This window comes from Micrasema longulum, unplaced genomic scaffold (assembly GCF_059751315.1).
Source record: "Micrasema longulum isolate JH-2025_06_02 unplaced genomic scaffold, ASM5975131v1 h1tg000927l, whole genome shotgun sequence".
In the NCBI taxonomy this organism is placed as follows: Eukaryota; Metazoa; Arthropoda; class Insecta; order Trichoptera; family Brachycentridae; genus Micrasema; species Micrasema longulum.
Genome location: NW_028278118.1, coordinates 382,877 through 406,254, shown reverse-complemented (window position 1 = coordinate 406,254; position 23,378 = coordinate 382,877). Strand labels below are relative to the sequence as shown.

Here is a 23,378-nt window from a genome sequence, read left to right as displayed (position 1 = left end):
GGTAGAAGAGCCATAGAGTATAAATTTGAGGCGGGACCTTTTTGATTGTCTTTGCATTTAGCAGCCATATAATTTTAAGGAATAACGCATTATTGTCTATCATATCTGTGGTTCTCCTGTCAAGCTCTAAGCGCCACGCGTCCGTATTTCGAGGATACAAAATACACACATTTCAATACAATTTGACGATTGCACTAAGTTTTTACGTAAAGAAGTAAGTAACAATTCCAGTATGTAAAGTTAAACAATACAAATGGCTTTTCTTTTAAGCGTGGGCCCCGCTCGGTATGACGAATAAAAGGTAACCCGACACAATTAATAATAATCCAGAAACCGCATACGCACATCAAACAGAAGGCGACTAGACTACTCATAAACGAGTAGGTTTACGTTTTGACCTATTAGTTTCTTTGTAGGCGTCGCTCAGTATGAAACTCCCGATTCGAATCATCTAATGAGAGAACTTATGAAAATTGGATCTCGAATTAAACAACTCTATCGTGGACATGTAACCGACATTATCTTTAAAACGTCAAATATTATTTAACATGATATAAAAATATACGTTTTATGTAAAATAAATTTTGTTTTATATTTTAAGTTTAAAGTTCATTAATTCAATTACTCTAATTACAATCCTCTAATTACTCTAATTACGCCGATGACGCAGTCCTCCTAGCTGACAGCGAAGAGGAACTGCAATCCTTGGTTACAAAGGTTTACGAAGTGTGCAAGGAGAGTGATTTGCTAATGAATGTGCAAAAGTCGAACGTCATGGTCTTTGAAAGAAATGTAACTATGACTGAATGTAAGATTGTAGTAAATGGAGATAGTTTGAAACAGGTCGAAGAATTTGTATATCTGGGTAGTATGTTTACTAGAGATGGAAATATGGACAAGGATATTGAAAGGAGGGTTAGTGCCGGTAACAGAGTTAATGGTGCCTTAAAGTCTGTCGTAGCAAATAAGTGTCTATCGCAAGAGGCTAAATTAGCAGTTCATAATGGAGTTCTGGTACCAACCCTAATGTATGGAAGCGAAGCATGGAGTTGGAAAAAAAGGGACGAAAGTAGACCGAATGCTGTTGAAATGCGATCCCTCAGGCGAATGTGCGGAAAAACAATGTATGATAGGTGCCCTAATGTCGAAATTAGAGCAGAATGCAAGGCTGAGTTAAGCATTATCGACAAAATTAAGAAAGGTCTTTTGCGATGGTTCGGTCATGTGGAGCGAATGAATGATGAAAGAACGGTTAAAAAGATTTATGATGCGAATGTGTCTGGTTGTAGAAGTCGAGGAAGGCCGAGAAAGACATGGCATGATCAAGTACAACAAATTCTTGAAAGTGGTCATGTGAAAAGTCGGAATAATCGACGTGCGTGCATGAGAAGATGTATGAATGTGAAGGAAGCAAAGGAAGTGTGCCAGGACAGAGTGGTGTGGCGTTCTATCCTCTCTGCCTACCCCTCCGGGGAAATGGCATGATGGTTAGTTAGTTAGTTAGTTACAATCATGTTTCACAGTGTGTACAGTGACCACTTAAACCAGTCAATGACAGATCATAAGCCCTGTAAATGCCTAGACTTCCATATTCCCTTCTCAAAAATGTTTTCCTTCTCTGTTAAAATAAATTTAAATATGAATAACTCTCTAGGGAGGACATCCAGCCAGTCTCCAAGCATTTGGACATACTCAAACGTTGTTGAATAATTACACCTTTATATTAATAAATTCCATATTAATGGGCAAAAAAGGATAGAGTGGGAAGGAAAATACGGAAATTGATCAGGAATGGTGAAGAATAAATGAAGGAAAGTAAGAGTGGTTGATTTAATGATTTAGTGCAAGAAAAGAGACAAAACGTCTATTCTCGTCGTCTAGATATGAACAACAAAGAAACGTGGCCTATAAAGAGACAACAGGGCGTGATAACGCCCAGTCGGCCAGTCAGCATCGGCCAGTCAACGCCAGTCGGTCGTGCGGCAACTCGCATGGATGCTGGAGCATGTAGTTCAAGTGTCAAAATTCATTATTTATTCGCCATGTAATAAATAAACATCAACCTCGTTTCTTCTATAAATTTCTAACTGGGGTAGGAGCTCCAACCCTCAACTACCAAAATCCTACAGGTTTACAGATCGATCGTCCTTTCCTTAATATTTCTTGTTTGATGGCTTCGTTGAGTAAAAATACAAAGTAGCCGCGATGGTAGACCAATAATAAATTATATGATTTGGCCATAAAATTAAGAATAGTCCAGAAACCGCATACGCACATCAAACTGAAGGCGACGAAACTACTCATAAATGAGTACTGGTGGATTTTTCAAAGCTGGCGCGTTCGCAATACTTACACAAACATATTGTGTAGTATCTGTGAATAAACTCATGTTATGACATCGCACGGCATATGCACTGTGAAAATAATCTCTCTCTCTCGCACTCAGACGCATTTATGAGCGTGACATAGACAACTATCGCTTTGTTAGTTGCTAATGATATGGTAATTAAATATACACAGGATGCTTCTCCTTTCGTCTGAATTTAGCTGCGATTATTAATAGTTAAAATACAATAATATGAATTCGATGTATATGTATTAAGCTATTTTTCATATCTGTTGTAATATGTTATTTTAAACAGATCCCTTGGAATTTAAACCCAGTCCATGTCTACAAAAATTTGGACAAACTCAAAATATTGTTGGCTTATAATTTTGTTTTTAACGTATTTTGTATAATTTCCTTTCAGATTGTATAAATATTTACTTTGTGTTTCTCGAAAGGAAAACAATGGAAATAGCCTCGGTGAATATCAAAGTTGAACCCGGGACTGACGATGAAGAAGGAAATATTCTCCGTACTGGGGAAGGGGCGCCATGTTCCCACGGAAGTGAGGAGCCAGGTGTTGCTGCCGTGAAGGCTGAACCGGGGACCAGTACTGACCAGCCTAAGATAACCAGTGATATATATATATTCACGGAGATGGACATTGGTAATACTGACATCAAACAAGAATGTTTGGATTCGTCTCGTAGAAATGAAATCGTCTCATGTAAGTAATACTTCCTTCCACATTATATGCACTGAGATTACATCTGTGGACTATGGATGATGGTACGCAGAGGACCTTAACTCTTTTTTTATAATTGCCGACATAAAGTTAAGGTGGTACGCAATCGCGCGCACAGAGTTTTAAACTAGGATAGGCAGTAGAAAAAAATCGTCTTATATAGTATAAGTATTCAATTCCTTCACTAGTTGAACCACTATGTTGTAGTTAATATTGAAATTACCTAAGCCACATCAAATATCCAAATAAATGCCTAATTTATTTATTACTGTAGTAACAGTCGAAATTAAATCATTTTGGACTCTATTTGACATTTCCGTAATATGAACTACTAGAAAATTGTGATTTTCCAAGATACCGTCATATTACGCAAGCAAATCAATAAGTTCCAAAAAATATATTTATTATTAACAAAATAAACGCGGGACATGAATACTCTCGATTGTATTATGTATAAAAGAAACCAGTTTGAGGTTATTTATACTGTTGTCTTCTACTTCTAAATCCATCAACATTCGCATCGTAAATATTTTTAGCCGTTTTTTCGCTGTCCATTCGCTCTACAAGTCCAAACCGACGCAGAGCTCCTTTCTTGATTCGGTTGATAATGCTCATCTCAGCCTTACTTAATGTACGGATCTCGATATTTGTGCATATATCGTACATAGTTTAACCACACACTCGCCTGAGAGACCGCATTTCGACAGCATTCAGCCTACTTTCATCTCTTTTTTCCAAGTCCATACTTCGCTCCCATACATCAGGGTCAGGACCAGGACTCAATTGTGAACTGCTAGTTAAGCCTCTCGCGAAAAATATATTTATTTGCAAAAAAATATTTAAAAAAGCTTACCCGTGAAACGCCAATCCGTAGTATTTCACTTGTAAAAAAAATAAAAAATAGAACAACATTAATGAAAAAGACGTATAAAAAAGTCTACAACAATAAGATGAGTAAATTTACACAAAAATAAAAACCTGGCTATATGTTTATTTATTTACTCTAAGACTAAATTGCCAATTTTAGTACCTTGCTCAATGTATTGTTATTTTTGCTAATATACCATGATTATGTTTATTATTATTCATATTTATTTTTGAATTTTTTGGTAAATTGAAAAAAATAGTTTTTTAGTTGCTATAATTTCATCCGTCTATGCGCTTTGTAGCTGCAAGGCATTTGGCAATATTAGCTTTGATATAATGTAAATTGACTAACTCAATAACATAATCTTCCAACTTTAAATGCTTTGAAAATAAATTATATGTCTTTCTTTAGCACCCGTTGATACATTTGGAGATAGTCTTTAAAACTTATTTTTATTGTTATTTCAGGTTTACAAGCAATACAGAAGAAAAAAAACTCTGCAAATACTCGCAAGTTATCTCACAAATATTCAAAATCAAGTTATTTAAATTTTCGTATTTTAACTGATTCCGGTAAGAAAGTATTCACTTGCTCGGAATGTGAATATAAATGTTTACAAGGAGGTATCTCTAGATTACCCATTTTAACTCAAAGTGTTAGAAAACAATTTTCAAGTTCAAGGTGCAAGTATAAATTTTCACAGTTGAATAATTTGAAATCACACATGTTGACTCATATTGGTTTCGAACCAATCTCATGCCCAGTTTGCAAATTGATATGTTTACAAAGAAGGAGTTTAAAATCGCACATGTCGACTCATGTTGGTGAGGAACCATTCTCATGCTCAGTGTGCAAATTTAAACGTTCACAAAAAAAGTATCTTAAGATCACACGTGTTGACTCATAATGAGAAACCATTTGCATGCACAGTGTGCGAATTTAAATGTTCTCTGAAGCGTAGTTTAAAATCACACATGTTAAGTCATTCTAAAGAGAAACCATACTCCTGCGTAGAATGTAAATATAAATCTTCACATAAGAGGTATTTCGAAAGACACGTGTTGACTCATACTGGTGAGAAGCCATACTCGTGCTCAGAGTGCCAATATAAATGTACACGTCCAGGTGCTTTAAAATCACATATGTTGACTCATTCTAGTGAGAAACCGTTCTCATGCTCAGAGTGTGATTATAAATGTTCAAATGAATATCTGCTAAAATTACATAGATTTACGCATACTACTGAGAAGCCATTTTCGTGCTCTGAGTGCCAATATAAATGTACCCAAATAAGTAGTTTAAAAAGTCACATGTTAAATCATACTGGTGAGAAACCGTACTCATGCTCAGAGTGCCGATATAAATGTACAAATAAAACTGCTTTGAAATCACATATGTTGACTCATATAAGTGAGAAACCATTCTCATGTTTAGAGTGCCATTATAAATGTTCATATAAATGGCAGTTAAAATCACACAGCTTTACTCATGCTGGTGAGAAACCAATATCATGCCCAGAGTGCCAGTATAAATGTACACATAAAGGTTATTTAAAACGACACATGTTTATTCATACCGGTGAGAAACCATTCTCATGCTCAGAATGCCAATATAGGAGTTCACAAAGGAGTCATTTTATAAGACACTTGCTTACTCATACTGATGTGAAACCTTTCTCATGCTCAGAGTGCAAATATAAATCTTCTAGAAAAAGAGATTTTGAATCTCACATGTTCAATCATACTGGTGACAAACCATTTTCATGCTCAGAGTGTAAATATAAATCTTCACGGAAAGATAATTTAAGAACTCACATTTTGACCCATACTCGCAACGGTTCAAAGAACCCTTTACAAAAAAATGTTTTACAGAAATAATCACAGCAGTGCACAATTATTATGTAGCACAATATATGAAATTCCATAGAATAAATAAAACTAAACAATTTAGTGAACACAAAATGTAAAAAAGTAAAAAAGAAACATATTTAGAAATGAAAAAAAATACGTTCTCAAGGCAATAAAATTAAATTTAATAATATATTTTAAAATAATTTTCATCTATTTTTTTTTTTGTTAAGTGGGATAACATTTTAATTCATTAACAAAATTTGCATTTGTACGAATATTTGTTAAAATTAATTTCCATACCTATGTATCCTGCGTAAAGGTGAATGCATTTCGAAGTTCGTTCGTAAATTGTTAAAAAAAAAAAAAAACTTCTAATGCATTTACCGGGTATTCAAATTTGAATTAGTTCAAACAGAGCAGGGCTGTCAATTATGGATTTCCTTATTTTAACCTTTCCTCACTAAGCATAAAAATTACGCATGATTCAAACGGGGGGACCAAACGACCCCAGCGTCTACTTGTATATGGCATCAGGAGAATAAAACGTTGGAATTGTTTTTGACCGTTCAATAATTTATTCATGTTTTCGCGTACAAATATTTTCCTAATTCGTGTATTTTATTCATTTTTGTTAGTTTGCCAAATGCTTGTGCATGTGGGGAGCATCAAACTCAGGTCAATGACACACCATAGCACGCGTAAGCGAAATCGATACACGCAACGCTAGCCCCCGATCCAAGCGGGTATCACTGACCTAAGTGCCGATAGCGCAAATTCAACTGTTCGTCAGTCCATCGCTCTGGAGGACATTAACTTCCCTCCATCGTAGTGGGAGCCCAGGAAACAAAGGAATCCAGCGTATAAAAAGGGGATCCGTTTCATGGATCACTACACATCTCTTTAGTACTCTTTTGCGGACGTCCGTCGGCATTTTTTCTCAAATCTTTCGTTGGTAATTTAATGTAAAATAAAAAAATCATATCAACGTCTAAAGCTGTTTCTTCTGTCTACGATCCGACTGGTGTAGAGGCTCATCAAAACGCGACCCCCAAACATTTACATGTAAATGAAGTAAAACTGTACGGCAAATACCTTAAATATTACTAAAGTTATCGAATTAAAATCGGTCTATGGGGGATTCGAATACCCCCCCTTCGGTCCGGCTAGGCTAAATAAGGATAACAAATCAGCTGTAACTCTAAAAACCATAACTTGAAGTAATCAATTATCAAATCACATTGAATTTTTTTGTGATACTTAACCGCAAAAAATGTAATATTTTTTTTAAATTTTTTATTTTTATTTATTCACACTTTATCAAAATACAATTCCATATTCACTTTGCCCAGCTAACAAGGGTACATACCCCGTTCCAAGCTAGGCAATTACATGTTTATTTATTGTGGATAATTTATATAGCGCCATTTTCGTAATAAAATACCTCAAGGGCGCTTTACATGGTGATTCTACTGTTAAGTTAATTTAATTGAAGCTTTAAATTTGTAATTTGATTAAAATAATTTATTTTGTTGTCACGTGCTACGGATTTATTCAAATGATTTAGAGAACAAGTGGGTTTTAAGTTTTTTCCGAAACATCACTTCACTTTCACAGCCTCGCACCTCTGCTGGGAGAGCATTCCATGCCATAGGGCCTGCGACCGCAAATGCGCGCTCACCAAATTTAGTGCGCTGTTTATATATTATAATAGTTAACAAATTAATATAGAGCACAGACAAACAAAATATAAACTTATTCGGATACACATTTTGATTCATATACATACAGACATACACATATATTCACACATATATATAAATATACACATTTATACACATGTACATACACACACACATACACCCATGCGCATACACATACATACATTCATAAAAACATAGACAGTTTATTTATGCGAAACTTCATGGTTGTCATCTATAAATATATATTTTTTTAATTATTCCTTATTTTTTATATTTTATTTTTGACATCCAGTAAGGTTCTCCAATCCGTGGTATGCATCAAATTTTCTGACTCCCTACGACCAATGTCATGAAAGAGCGAGGTCAACACCTTCCGTAACTTGACAACACTCCCGTCTTTCCACGATTCTGGCAAAAGGTTATGGACCTTTTTGCCGACGTTATAGTGTTGTCTCGATGCCAGAACAGTGTTGACCCCTTCACTTAGTATCAGATCCCTATTAGAGTATCTTGTATTATGGTTGTGGTTGACGCTCGGGTAAATGTCTCTCTTTATGTGTGTAACCACTACCGTTCTCAATATATACTGTTGAATAATATTCAGTACTCTGAATTCTTTGAAGAGCAAGTCACTTGGATAGCGAAATGTTTTTTTTAAGATGACTCGGATTAAAGATTTCTGTGATTTATGAACAATATTTTGAGTTTGTCCAAATTTTTGTAGACAAGGACCGGATTAAACTCTCTGGGGAGCTGTTAATATTAACATATTACAACAGAGATGAAGAACATTTAAAAGAAGGTAATATAGAAGTCTAGGCATCTACAGGGCTTATGACCTGTAAATGGCTGGTTTGAGTGGCCACTTTACACACTGTTCAACATACACCATTCTGCCCATATTTTAACATCTATATTCCTTCAATTCTTTCATCTGTTGATGTTTGTTAAGTTAAAGAGCTGAAACCTTTATTTATGCGGGTGAGATTCATCTAATTGATTTTTTCACCTACATACTAGGCAATGCCTGATAATGTTATTTTTTTCAATTTCTATACTTCTTCATAGACCAGGTGGATTTATTAAATATATTGTTGCTATTTTATTTTATTTATAAGATTGTGTAACTATATTTTTCTGTAAAAGTGGGTTTAAAAAAAATAGATTAAAAAAATATTAAAGTGCCATAAAAAATAAAAATAAATAACTCATTGCTCTAATGGTATATGGCTGTCAAATGCTGAAACAATCAGGTAGGTCCTGCCATAAATTAGTACTCTATGGCGTTTATAGCCATTCCTGACTTACCACAACATCTATATGTAGTATTATCTGTGGTTCTCTTGTCAAGCGCCCAGCAGCGCGCGTCCTCATATCAAAGATACAAAATCCAACAATATAATTAGACGATTAAACTAAGTTTTTACATACAAAAGTAAGTAACAATTCTAGTATGTAAAGTAGAACAACATATGTTGCTTTCCTTTCCTTATGCCGGGTGTCAGGTACCCGACTTATTAGGTTTATAGCGCAGATTATATATGCTTTAGCGGTGACACCACGCCGTACTGCAGTGTGTTGAAGTGAGCAACACGCGCACTTTACTGGTCGATTATTTAAAGCTGACGCGTTCGCAAAACTTACATGAACGTATTGTGTAGTGTCTGTGAATAAGCGTATAGTATGACATCGCACGGCATACGCATTATGAAAATAATATATCTCTCTCGCGCTCAGACGCGTGACAAAGACAACTATTGCTTTGTTAGTTGCTAATGATATGGTAATTAAATATACACAGGATGCTTCTGCGTTCGTCTGAATTTCGCTGCGATTCTTAATAGTAAAAATATAATATGAATTTAATTTTTAGCTATGGGTGTGTTTTTAAACACTGGTTTATAAATATATATTTTTTTTATTTAATCTAATCATGTCAAGGTCGATTATTTAGTGCGGGCGCGTTCGCAAAACTTACTCAAACACGTTTTTAACGCACGGAATATTGATTTACAAAACCTTCATATCCAATTTTAGCCAAATGTGCTTTGTTTTTTTAATCCGAAAAACAAAGATGAAAATAAGCTGAATTCTATCTAAATACGATCTCTCAGGCGAATGTAGGCTAAAACAATATATCAAAGGTAAACATGTTGATTTATTATTTATGCATACGGCCTAAGTCAAATACAACAGTTGCACGAAGAATTATACGAGTATTTGCAAGAAACTGAATAAAAATAACATAAAACTATGTAGCAAAGACAAAGAAGGACAATGCAATAATGGTATACAATATATTCATAGCACGATAAACATGTAAGATTTTGATCTAAACCATGCCAATCCATCTGCATCCACTGTTTTAGTGGCGATGAGATGTATGATAAGCTGGAAGATCTATTCCAAAGAATTCTAAGCTTTGAGATGAGTTTCTGGACATTGAGGTATAAAAACAAAAGTTGCTATTTGAAGATTTAATAAATAGCAGATTTCGACTATGTCGAGATTCTTGCATTATATAAGGCTGAGACAAGCATTATCGACTAAATCAAGATTCTAACAATACGATGTAGTGCTGCGTTGGTTTAGACATGTAGAGTAAATGGATGGCAAAAAAACTTAACTTGAAGAAGACTGTCAAGAAAACTGTCACAGAATTCAAGTCAAAATTTGATTTTTCTTTTTCACTCACACTTTCGAATAGTATTTTGTACGTGTGACAAGCATGGAGAATAAACTTAATCAAAAATCGACGTTGATTTTATGTCGGCACCTAGTTGGTGGCCTAATTTTGTGATGTACAAAGTTATGTGGGTGCACAGAATGAGAGCAAGTAAAACAGGGTACTTACGTTTTACACTAAGATTTATTCACGAAACTAAACTACTGAAGCTAACACATTGAAAGAAGGATTCTAATAACTATATTAGGCAAAATAAAATGAAGTTGGTAAATCTAAATTGGCGGTAATTTTGTGCCTCGAAGACGCGTGCGGTGAGGTCGGAATCCGGTAGTATTCTCGAAGCCGGTTTGGCCCGTTCGTACGCTCTACGTCGGCGTTCGGCAATGTTCGGCTCGTGCCGTCGTTGTCGACCCGCCACACAGCCCCCTTCCAAGTTTTGAAATCTGTTTTTCAAAACTGACGCTGTATCACCCTCCTGCCGCTACGCGTTGTGTATGCCGGTTGTTCTGTTGGTGTTTCCGTTTCTGCTGGACTGGCTCGTTCTTCCGCTGTCTGGAACGCCGGCTTGCACCTGTCCAGCGAAACCTTTTTATGTTCGCCATCCACGTCCAGTGTTACCGTCTTTTCCGCCCTGGTGATGACCTTGTAGGGCCCCTTGTAGTTCGGCATCAGGGGTTTGTACACTCTGTCGTCCCTCAGAAACAAGTGTGTGGCTCTCTTTAGTTCCGGGTGGATGAAAACGTTACCTTTATTGTGGTGCTCGACTGGCCTTGGTTTGACGTTTTGCATGAAATTTACCAGTTGCCTAGTGTAGGAGTCTGGGTCAATGTAGTCGTTCGTCTGCTCCAGGATGTCTGCTGGTAACTTTAGTTTGCACCCATACAGCATCTCTGCTACTGAGTGCTCTGCATTCGTGCGCAGTGTGGCCCTCAGTCCGAGTAGTATGGTGCTGATCGATTTTGTCCACGGAACAGGGTGGTGAGCTTTAATGGCCGTCTTCAGCGTTCTATGAAATCGCTCGATCATGCCATTACTTTGTGGATGGTAAGGCGTCGTGTTGGAGTGTGCTATGCCTGATCTGGAACAAAACAAGTTAAAGTCCGTAGACATGAATTGCCTACCCTGATCAGTTATAATTTTCTCCGGTACGCCGTATCTCGCAATCCAGTTGTCCCAGATGGCTCTGATGATTGTGTGGGTCTGGATATCTGCGATAGGGATTACTTCCGCCCATCGAGTGTATCGGTCGATACATGTGAGGCAGTACCTCAGTCCCTCTGATGGTGGAAAAGGTCCGATGAGGTCGACATGGACCACGCAGAATTTCTGTCTCGGCATGTCGATCTTGATGATCGGTGTCCTCGTGTGTTTGTTGACTTTGCTCTTCTGACAGGGTATGCAGGCCTTCGTCCAAGCTGCGCAGTCTGCTTTCATATTTTTCCAGACGCCTCTTTGACTGATGGTCTTGGTCGTGGCGTCGGCTCCTGCATGGTTGAGGTTATGCACTTGGTTGAAGAAAGATCTCTGTAGCGTTTTTGGGATGTACGGTCGCATGTTGCCTTTGTTGAGATCGAAGACGATTTCTTGTCCCTGCATGTTGGTTTTGATCAGGTTCAGAGCAGTGTTCTTGTCGTCCAAGAGTGCGAGTAGTTCGTTGTCCTGCCTTTGTTCTTTATGGATCTTTTCGAACGATATGTTTGCCTCTTGTTCGATCATGTCGATTCTTGATAAGGTATCGGCGACGACGTTGTCTTCTCCTTTTATGTATTTGATGTCCGTGCTGAACTGTGAGATGTAGTCTAGATATCTGAGTTGTCTGGGGCTTTCTTTGTCGTGACTTTTCCTTCTAAACACGAATTGTAGTGGTTTATGGTCCGTGTATATACAGAATTCTCTGCCCTCCAGATAATGTTGAAAGTACCTTACAGTCTCAAAAATGGCTAGTAGTTCCCTGTCGTACGTACTATATGAACACTGAGCCTTGTTCAACTTTTTTGAGAAGAAACTTATCGGTTTGTAGTTGATGCCGTCTGTGGTTTGTTGTAGCACGCCTCCGATTGCGTAATCTGAGGCGTCTGTCCACACTGACATCTTGCTGCTTTCCTCTGGGTAGCTAAGCTTAGTGGCGTTGATCAGCGAGTTCTTGACCTCTTCGAAATCGTGTGTAGTGACTTCGTTCCACTCTACTTTTCTGTTGTCATTCTTTTTTGCTCCCTTGAGGTAATCGTGTAGTCGTATCAATTTGTGTGCTGCTCGTGGTATGAATCTTCGGTAGAAGTTTCCCATGGCCAAGAATCTTCTCAACTGCTTAATGGTTTCTGGCTTGTTGAGGTTCGTGATGGCTTCCACTTTTGTTGGCGAGGGTCCGATGCCTTCAGCCGAAATTTCATAACCAAGAAATAACAGTGTTTTCTTGGCAAACTCGCATTTAGATGGGTTTACCACCATTCCATGATCTTGAAGTCGCTGGAACAAAGCTTTTAAGTGTTCCACATGTGTTTCTTCGTCTGGTGAAGCGATCAATATATCGTCGATATATGCGTGTACTCCTTCTAGACCTCTTGTGACTTCGTTGATGTGACGTTGGAATGTTTGTGCAGCGCATGATAGTCCGAATGGCATTCTTACAAATTCAAATAACCCGAATGGTGTGGTTATAGCTGTCTTTTTAATGTCAGTTTCATTAATTGGAATTTGGTGATATGCTCGTTGTAAGTCAATTTTGGAAAAAATTTTACAGTTAAATAAGTCATTGCATATATCGTGGATATGTGGCAAGGAATAACGATCAGGTACCGTCTGTGCGTTTAAGCTACGGTAATCGCCACAAGGGCGATAAGTACCATCGCTCTTCTTCACCATATGCAATGGAGAGGCCCACTCACTCTTGGAGGGTCTACAAATACCTTGAGCCACCATGTGATCGAACTCTTGCTTCGCCTGCCTCAGTAGTTCTGGGGACAGCCGACGAGTCTTACACATAACGGGTTTGCCACGGGTATCTATATGGTGGATTGTGTTGTGTTTATCCAGCCCTGCGTATGGTTTATTGATATCTACTAGTTGTGGATACTTCAATATGAGTGAGTGGTAAATGTTGGTTTTGTCTGTTAATGATATGGAACATGTTATGTTGTTGTTTGTGGAGATGTCAAATGCTCTGACTATCTTGCCGTTTGTATTGTCTACTAACTGTTTGTTCCTAACATCTACTAACAGGTGGAAGTTGTGGAGAAAATCTGCTCCTATAATAGGGCGTGTCGTATCCGCTATTATAAACTTCCATGTAAACATTTGTTTACATCCCAGATTCAGTGTTACCGTGGTAACTCCGAAATTCTGGATCGTAGTCCCGTTCGCTGCATAGAGAATTAGCTTAGACTTTTCTCCATGGCGTTTGTGTAAAGATCTAGGAATTAATGATATTTCCGATCCGGAGTCAACGAGGTATGACACACCGGTATCACGATCTTTAACAAAGAGACGTGTTGTGTTGGTTGAATCAGCCGCCTCCGCTATGATTCGACCATCTAGTTTTTTGAAGCTAGATGCGGTTTAAATTCACATGGTGTGACGCATTTCTTAGCTTGATCGCCAAATTTTGTGTGGAAGTAACAAAGAATAGTTTTCTTGTTATTTCCGTTGGCCCTATAGCTTGTTTTGTTGAAATTGTTGTTGTATTTGTTGTTATTGAAATTGTTACTGCTGTTACTTGTTGTGTGTTTGAATCTATTGTTATTGTTGTTGTGACTATGCTGTTTGTTGATTGTGTGAAATAAACTCTCTACCTTATGGGTTAGAGCTTGTACGGACTGTTCTAAACTACAAATGTTATTTTTATTGTTGGTACCTACTACCGCTACATTATCCTGTGTGTACACCTGTATTAGGCGATCTGCTATCGTCGCTTGCCTATCCCAGTCATCTTCGCTTATGGCTAAATGCGCTTGGATCGTCTTGGGCAGTTGTTGTATCCACAAGTATTGCAACGTCGTTTCGTCTATTTGTAAACCTATTGCTAGCGTCCGCATCTCTCTAAGTAGGCTGGATGGGTTTCGATCCCCAAGCTGTAAGGAAGAAAACAGTTTTTCTCTCCTTCTGTCCTGTGGACAGCCCATGCGTTGGATTATAGCTTCCTTCAGCCTCGTATATTTTGCTCGGTTCGGTTCCATGAGTAAAATATCTGAAACTTGTTCTATGTGCGTTTGTTCAAGTTTTGACACTAAGTGACTATAACGTGCGTCTTCTGAAACTATGTTTGCCAACTCGAATTGTGCTTCTATCTGTTTAAACCAAAGTTCGATGTTGTTCACCCATAGCTGTGGTAGTTTAACGCTAATCCTATCCGTGTGGAACATGTTGTTTGCTGTGTTGATATTTGTCAAGTCAGTGTTGTCCTTGTTAGCCATTGTTTACAGTTTAAAAATATTCGTTTTTAAAAAAAAAAATTCAGAAAAATGTATGTAATAATGATTACAGTATAAGTTAAAATATTGAAATAAAAGTATTCAATAATGAGTGTAGTTGTATTAAAAAGTTAAGTTTAAATTATTAGATTTAAATTTAAATTTAAATTTAAATTTCAAACAAAAATATTTATTTTTTAAATGTCAGAGTCACTATTTGTTATGTATGTACTGTGCAAGTTATAGAAAAGAAAATTAAAAACAGAAAATTTAAATAATTATTTTACCATACGGCGGAACACATTTTCCAACTATTAGGTATTTGTATTCTCCAAGCCTGAGTGGTCCCCTCAATATTAATATTCCTTTTGATTGTCCGTTGTACAATATATCAAGTTTAAAAATGTTTATGGTAAAACTTCAAATCTGTAACACATAATAACATGCATAGCCTAGGTTAAAAATATAAACATATATAGTACAGTCACACGATATAATGTATATAGAAAAAAAGTATGGATACTAATGTCCACGTACTAAGTTAAACATTCGTCGGCTTAGCCGCCCGAATATCTGTTTGTTTGATAGTTTCAAGTTGTTTACAAAAATAAAATTTTACAAATTGCAAGTATTGTGAACGACTGCGCCAGCTGAAAAATATTTCCGATAGATTTCGCTGGTAAAAAAAAAAACTTACTCCCGCAGTGCGTTCACAAGGAGAAAACTTTCGGATGCCTACGTCACGCTTGTCTCGCCATATAATATTTGTCAAAAATAATTATGTTCCGGTACCCTGTAAGTACCTCTACTCAATCTGGCACCCTATGTAAATGTTCGTGTGAATTGTTTGTGTGTTCGACTCAAGAAAAATAAAAAAAAAATAAAATTTATATGTGTTGTAGGAATGTATTACTCGGCGTGCGATTTTTGGTGAGCGAGTCGCTCGAACGTATTATATTATGTTTGTTTATAATAATTTTAGTTAAATTATGAATCACCTGTTTGAATTAATCCCGGCCGAGTAATATTGTTAAGAAATTAATCACAGTTTAATCAATTCACTAGTTACATTAATTACATTTACATTAGTTACATTTACATTGAAGATTGTTACCGACAGAAAAATTCACTCGATTCGCTCGGTCTTTGAAAAATCTAATTCTATTATATATTATAATTATTATAATATAATTCTATTATACTAAATTAATTAACCTTACAATAAGTTAACCTTGAAATAGATTAACCTTGATTAATTACAAATAAATTAAAAGTGCAATCAAATTAAAAATGAAATTTTAAATTTTTCATGTACCGACCGAAAAAAAGTAATTGTTGTACAATTTTGTCAAGCGAAGATATTTCTGTCTGAAATTTTGCGCAATTTTTATGGAATTTGAATGGGGTCACCGTGATTGATTGTTTAATGTTGTGTTTTCGTGTTCAAACGTCGGGGTATACCACTTTTATGTCGGCACCTAGTTGGTGGCCTAATTTTGTGATGTACAAAGTTATGTGGGTGCACAGAATGAGAGCAAGTAAAACAGGGTACTTACGTTTTACACTAAGATTTATTCACGAAACTAAACTACTGAAGCTAACACATTGAAAGAAGGATTCTAATAACTATATTAGGCAAAATAAAATGAAGTTGGTAAATCTAAATTGGCGGTAATTTTGTGCCTCGAAGACGCGTGCGGTGAGGTCGGAATCCGGTAGTATTCTCGAAGCCGGTTTGGCCCGTTCGTACGCTCTACGTCGGCGTTCGGCAATGTTCGGCTCGTGCCGTCGTTGTCGACCCGCCACAATTTCAAAACCGAATATCTACACATTGATTTAGTAATAAAAAAAATCACTTATCTGTCAATCAGCAAATAAGTAGGTATTGGTCAAACTCTGTTACTTTTACCAACAGGGATGCACGTAATGTAGGAATGTTATATTAAAAAATGAATGTCAGTTAATATTATTGTTGTATTACCAAAATTCCAGTAAAAAATAAATAAATGGGCAGAAATAATAAGGAATTTAAGGAAAGAATCTGATTGATATCCATAAAAAACTAATGATAGTAAATATTTAAATATAAACTTTATTAAATACAAAAAATAACATCCCCAATTTGTTTAAGTATATGTACTATCGTCAAATGCAGCCAAGTGCATATAAGTCGATGAATAAAACATTTACTCCCCTCACTTTTTTTTACTGATCGGATTAAAGGACTGAAGATTTTAAGAGCTATATATATACCCAAGGCAAAGCTCATCATTTTACAAAAAACCGCAGGTAAATCGGTCCAATAGTAATTTCGTATATCGAGGGCACCAGGAGCGTGCGGTGGGGTTTTTAATTAGGGAAGCAATCAATATATAAAGTAATTGGTACATAATAATATACACTGCCCTTAAAAAATTAAAGACAAACTAAATACTTTATCCGTATGATTAGAAATAAAAACAATAATCGTACATATCTAGGAATAAACTGTAATATCAAATTAACCAACTTCACTATATATACTATAGTAAAAAACTGCGAAGTATTTTGTGGAATTATATTTTATTTGACTAAAATGCAGTGAAACCAAAATAAATATTATCTTGTTAAAAAACATGGCTTTCCAACGAAAAATAATTGGTCATTATTTGAACCCAAAAAATCAATATATGTAGATTATAATCTTTTTTCTTACAACGAATCAACATTATATTTATGTAATGTTTGAATTAAACTCTAGATTTAATTTTTTATTCCTACTCTACCACAAAATAATTATTAAACTATTATGACCAGCGCCAAAATACCAAAATCGCATCTCTGTGCTGTGCGGCGCGTCGCGGTATTGCGTTCGCATCACATGGAAAATAATGTATTGTTATGCTTCAAATGCTTCCGTTGCCTACTGAGGATTTAAGTCTGCGCCTGCGCCCGGACTGCGCGATCAGTACGGCGCTGGAACGGAATTTCGAATTTGCTTCCATCGCGATCGTTCTTTAAATCGATACCCAGCCAGCCGGTAGCAAGTACTTGCCGATCAGTACGCGCTTGACAGCGCTTGACAGCGCTGGTAAATGGGTGTGCCGGAGGCTACGTCGCTTTTTAACATATTGTAAGGCGATAGTCATATTACTTCACAATTTATCGCAATGATTAATCAAATTATTATTACATAATTTGTTTATAGTAATCTTAATGTTAGGTATTATGACTGATAATTAATTTATTAAATATGCTATTTTATAAACATTATTTGCTAAAACTTAGGGAACCAATGATTCCATGCGTTCTATGAACGGGCCGCGCATGGGGGGCACACGTACAAACACTGCCTTTCATATATATAGTAGATAGAATGCTCCCAACAAAAAGAATGTTAGGTCCAAAGGGGTGATATTCCTAGGTACTCGAGATTATAGAGAACTAGTTACCTGCTAGTTTTGTATAATTTACAGGATATTTACTTTGACATTATACAAATATTTACTTTGTTGTATTTCTCGTAGGAATAACAATGGAAATTGCTTCGGTATTTATCAAAACTGAACCGAGGACTGGCGATGGAGAAGGAGATATTCTCCGTACTGAGGAAGGGGCGCCATGTTCCCACGGAAGTGAGAAGCCAGGTGTTGCTACCGTAAAGGCTGAACCGGGGACCAGTGCTGACCAGCCTAGAATAAGTGCTATAATAATCCACACTGAGATGCATATAGATTATCCTGACATCAAACAAGAATGTTTGGATCCCTCTCGTAGAAATGAAATCGCCTCAAGTAAGTAAAACTTATGTCTGTCGCGAGTATAAACATGGTCCAGGCTCGAGCTGACTGTCTTCTGCTGTACAACTGCTTCCCTCGTTACGTCGCAATACATCTTATACAACAATCCAAGTGAGGTCATCATGTTTTCGCGTCTTAGAACGGTTCCATTATTATGATCCAAAAGGTTTACCAATCCCATTTTTCCCTCTATTGCTGGTACTTCTGTCGCGGCAGTCAGGATCAGATCCAACCTCGCTGTCGGGAAGGAGGGGCACTTGACGAATTATAAACACAGTAGATTTAATACTTATTGATGGCAAAATATCTTTTTGCGATCGCGGTGAGAATATGAGAAATCACATGTGCACGCGGTCGGTTCAGTCGTTGTTCTGGCGCCGGAACAATATAGGTACCCATGGTAGAAAAAATGCAATAACCAGGGTCCCGTAGGTAATAAACAAATCCGAACGCCTCATCCGAGCAAATGTGTTAGATATATAATATATATCAATGTGTGCACGTGTACCAATTGAGAATATGTAATTTTTTCCCCATGTTTTAATGATAATACTCCAAACATTGAGATATTAATTCATTAACTCATGCCCACACGTTCGGCCATGCCCAACGCGTATTTAGTCGTTCTTCGACCGCCAGCCAGGCGTGACGTTTAGAGTCGAAACCAAAATGCGTGTTTTGTCATAAAAGCGTGTAAAAAAACTTTTGTATGAACATTGGCAAAAGGATTGTGTAACTTTTAGTTTGTAAATATTTGTTCACGAGTGATTAAAAAAGGTTAAAATAATTCATATCGAAATATAAATATTTTTTGTAAACGTCAAACTACGCCTAGCGGCAAATGCGAAGCTCTTCTAAGTTACGGGGTTACACTTATAGGAATCCGTTTTCGAAATTATACAATTACTTAATTTTATTGTTTTTCAAATATTTATAATCTTTATGAATGTATAAAAGAAGTAAGAAAAGAAAAAGTAAGAAAAAAGTGAACGATGCACTTAAATCCACCTTGGCAAATAAACGTTTATCGCAAGAGGCAAAATTAGCCGTTCACAGTGGAGTCCTGGTGCCGACCCTGATGTATGGGAGCGAAGTATGGACTTGTAAAAACAGGAATGAAAGTAGGATGAATGCTGTCATAATGCGATCTCTCGGGCGAATGTGTGGTAAACCTATGTACGATAGATGCACAAATGTAGAGACCCGTACATTATGTACGGCTGGAATAAGCACTATCGACAAAATCAAGAAAGGAGCTCTGCGCTGGTTTGGACATGTAGAGCGAATGGACAGCGAAAGAACGGCTTTTCAATGCGAATGTTGATGGATGCAGAAATAGAGGAAGATCGAGAAAGGCATGGATTGACCAAATCCAACAAATACTTGAAGATAAACGTGTCAAAAGTATAAATAATCGGCGCGCGTGCATAAAAAGATCTATGAATGTAGAGGAAGCGAGATCTGTATGCAAAGATAGAGTGATGTGGCGTATTATCCTCTCTGCCTTTACGGGGAAACGGCGTGATGGTTTTTTTGTGTTCGTTTTGTTCATAAAAGAAAAGATTTAATCTCTCTTCTCTGAAGTGAACCAATTTGCAATTGCAATTCTGATAAATTTAGGGCTCATACAATTTGTTGTCTGTACTGTCAATTATAGAGATACACCAGGCATTAGGAGTTTTATTTTAAGACAGTCTATCATGATTGCAATCGGTAACCGCCATCAATCCACCCAATGCTAAAATATTATTATATATTTTAATAAAGTGCCGAAACCACTCGATTTCATAGCGCCACAATATTGCCCCTGAGCTAATGAGGGGCCTGCTAACGTCACTCAACGAAAATATGTTATCCGCTTTTCTGTTATGGTTTTCATTTCAATATAAAAAAAAACACAAAAACTCTGTATAAACAATGTGGAAGCGGCTCAAACTGTATTATAAAATGCCTGAAAGTATGAAGATTGAATTAAATAATTATAAATAATTGTTTATCTAAACAGTAATATTAACAGACTTAAATATAGAGAGAAATAAATAAAATAACTACATGACGTGTTGTAACCTAGCTCTTTTATGTTAATAAGTTTACTTTAATAAACGCAGAACTGAAATCCCGACCAATGCGCTTTTGCATTATTTAATTTTTAACGTATTTTGTATAATTTTTATGATAGTTGCTTTGTATTTCTCAAAGGAAAAACAATGGAAATAGCTTCGGTCAATATTAAGGCTGAACCGGGGACTGGCGATGTAGAAGGAGATATTCTCCGTACTGGGGAAGGGGCTCCATGTTCCCACGGAAGTGAGGAGCCAGGTGTTGCTGCCGTAAAGGCTGAACCGGGGACCAGTACTGACCAGCCTAGGAAAACCAGTGATGTAATTATCCACACAAAGATTGATCTAGACTATCCTGATATCAAACAAGAATGTTTAGATCCATCTCGTAGAAATGAAATCGCCCCAAGTAAGTAAAACTTCTCTCTGTCGCGAATATAAACATGGTCCAAGCACGAGCTGACTGTCCTCTGCTGTACAACTGCTTCCCTCGTTACGTCGCAATTCATCTTATCCCACAATCATAGTGAGGTCATCATGTTTTCATATCTTAGAACGATTCCATTATTATGACCCAAGGGGTTTATATTAACATCATATCGCCCATCAAGGGCATAGAATCATTTTTGTCGACGTCTCTGAGACTTTTTCCATCTCATTGATAAACAAAATCTTGTTTTTATTTGGTAGTCGGTATTAATGATAATACTCCAAACATTGACATATACCCAACGCGTATTTAGTCGTATTTCGACAGCCAGCCAGGCGTGACGTTTAGGATCGAAACCAAAATGCCTGCTTGTGTCGTGAAAGCGTGTAAAAACCTTTCAGATAAACATTGTAAAAAGGAACATATTACAACAGACATTGAGAACATTGTAGAGATGGAAATATAGAAGCCTTGGCAAACACAGGGCTTATGACCTGTCATTGGCTGGTTTAAGTGGCCACTTGACACACTGTGTAACATTCACCACTCTGCCCATATTTAATCATCTATATTCCTTCATTTCTTTCATCTGTTTGTGAAGTTAAAGAGATTTTCAAAAATTTTTGACAAACTCAAAATACTGTTGATAAATCCACCTGGTCCATAAAAAAGTATAGAAATAGAAAAAATGGAATTTTCAGGCGTTGCCTAGTACGTGAGTGAAATAATTCAATTTGATGAATCTCACCCGAATAAATAAAAGTGTCATCTCTTCAACTTCATAAACATCAACAGATTTTAATTTAAGGAATGTAGGTGTTCGAATATGAGCAGAATGGTGAATGTTACACAGTGTGTAAAGTGCAAGCATTTTTACATACTCAAACATTGTTGGATTTAATATTTAATTGTATATTAGTAAAACATCGTCATCAGCTGTCCCTTGTCCAATGGTGAACACAGACCTCCCCTTCCACGTCTCCCTATCTTCCAACCACTTCCAGTAACCCGTCTTGCGGCATTAGAACACCTTGCCTGAGGCCTGCTGACACTTTTTCTGTCTATTCTGCGTCGCGATTTCAGGGCTCCTTAATTCCATCTAGAGTCTGTGGTTCTGGCTATGTGAACAACCCAGCTCCATTTCCGGTTGGCAAACTTGTGGACTACATCGGAAACCTCAGATGGAGCTACATTATTGTGGCCGTCCGTAATAACCCCCCCATTAGGGTTTTTGAGGGGAGAGGTATCGCACACTGCACTAATCTGTTATTTTTCGTCTTTACGAAACAGTTTTATTTGTGAAACGGTAACTGTTACTGCTATTCTTATAAAAAAAACCATCTCTCCTTGGAAGTAGTCTAGTCCTAATGTTTTTGTTGTTGTTTCAGGTTTACAAGCGATGCAAAACGATTTTCATTGTTCAGAAACCCGCGAGTCGACTCATATTGATGAGAAACCATTCTCATGCTCAGAGTGCCAATATAAATGTTCACGAAGAAGTAGTTTAAACTCACACGTATTGACTCATACTGGTGAGAAACCATTCTCATGCTCAGAATGCCAATATACATGTTCACAAAGCAGTAGTTTAAAATCACACATCTTTACTCATACTATTAAACCATTCTCATGCTCAGAGTGCCAATATAAATGTTCAAATAAAGGAGATTTGAAATTACACAAGTTAACTCATATTGTTGAGAAACCATTTTCATGCTTAGAATGCCCATATAAATGTTCAACAAAAAGTGTTTTTAAATTACACATGTTTACTCATACTGGCGAGAAACCATTTTCATGCTCAGAGTGCCAATATAAATGTGCACGCACAAGTGATTTAAAAAGACACTCGTTTACTCATACTGGTGAGAAACCATTCTCATGCTCAGAGTGCCAATATAAATGTTCAATCGAAAGGAATTTGAAAAGACACATCTTGACTCATACTGATGAGAAACAATTGAACAGAATTTAAAGTCACATGTGTTTACTAACACCGGCAAGAAACTTCTGAAATTTGTTTTTGAACCCTTACGGATGATGTACATTTAACAAAATATTTTTTAAATTCATATTCTACTTTAAATGATAATATTTTTAACATCTTTAATAAACGTTGTCCGAGTCTTTTGTTTTGTCTGGTAGTTTATTGTTTAATGTCAGTCTCTGGTTTATTTCATGTATCCCCCCACATGGGACAATTTTGAGTCCACTATTTTTATTTTATTTTATTTATTTATTAACGGACATTGTCCATGTATACAATTTATAGGGTTATAGCACGCGCTTTTTCCCTATACATTTTTTCGCATATTGTTATCCTTTTCTTACGAGATAGTTACATATAAACAACTCCTCTAACATATGGTATAGGTTTGCATATTCGGCCGCATTCTAATGCGATGCCCTCCAGCCACCTGCGCTGACCTCATACCCTGCGAGACCCCTAAATTTCTCATCCCCCCCTCGGTTTTAGCCTTTATAAGGCGGATTTCTAACTCCAGAAGTCAGAGTATTCCGGGTCGTCC

At 36.8% G+C, this 23,378-nt stretch overlaps 1 protein-coding gene and 1 long non-coding RNA gene across 2 annotated transcripts; both read left to right on the top strand.

Moving 5' to 3' along the window:
* The first annotated feature begins 101 nt into the window (after nt 1-101).
* Nucleotides 102-5,921, top strand: LOC148278131 (uncharacterized). Its single transcript, XR_015823277.1, has 3 exons — nt 102-214; nt 2,751-3,053; nt 4,407-5,921. It is a non-coding gene; the product is annotated as an uncharacterized LOC148278131 (long non-coding RNA).
* Nucleotides 5,922-8,697: 2,776 nt separating this feature from the next.
* Nucleotides 8,698-22,985, top strand: LOC148278130 (uncharacterized). Its single transcript, XM_088231872.1, has 4 exons — nt 8,698-8,924; nt 18,088-18,354; nt 20,560-20,829; nt 22,239-22,985. The coding sequence occupies exons 2-4, from the start codon at nt 18,096-18,098 to the stop codon at nt 22,823-22,825; spliced, it is 1,116 nt and encodes a 371-aa protein (XP_088087998.1). The 5' UTR covers nt 8,698-8,924; nt 18,088-18,095; the 3' UTR covers nt 22,826-22,985.
* The last annotated feature ends 393 nt before the right edge of the window (nt 22,986-23,378 follow it).

Excerpts from the sequence above, each read along its gene's own strand:
- LOC148278130 (XM_088231872.1), top strand. The coding sequence starts at position 18,096 with ATGGAAATTGCTTCGGTATTTATCAAAACTGAACCGAGGACTGGCGAT. Across the intron at positions 18,355-20,559 it reads TAGAAATGAAATCGCCTCAA|GAAAAACAATGGAAATAGCT; the intron begins GTAAGTAAAACT and ends TATTTCTCAAAG. Across the intron at positions 20,830-22,238 it reads TAGAAATGAAATCGCCCCAA|GTTTACAAGCGATGCAAAAC; the intron begins GTAAGTAAAACT and ends TTGTTGTTTCAG.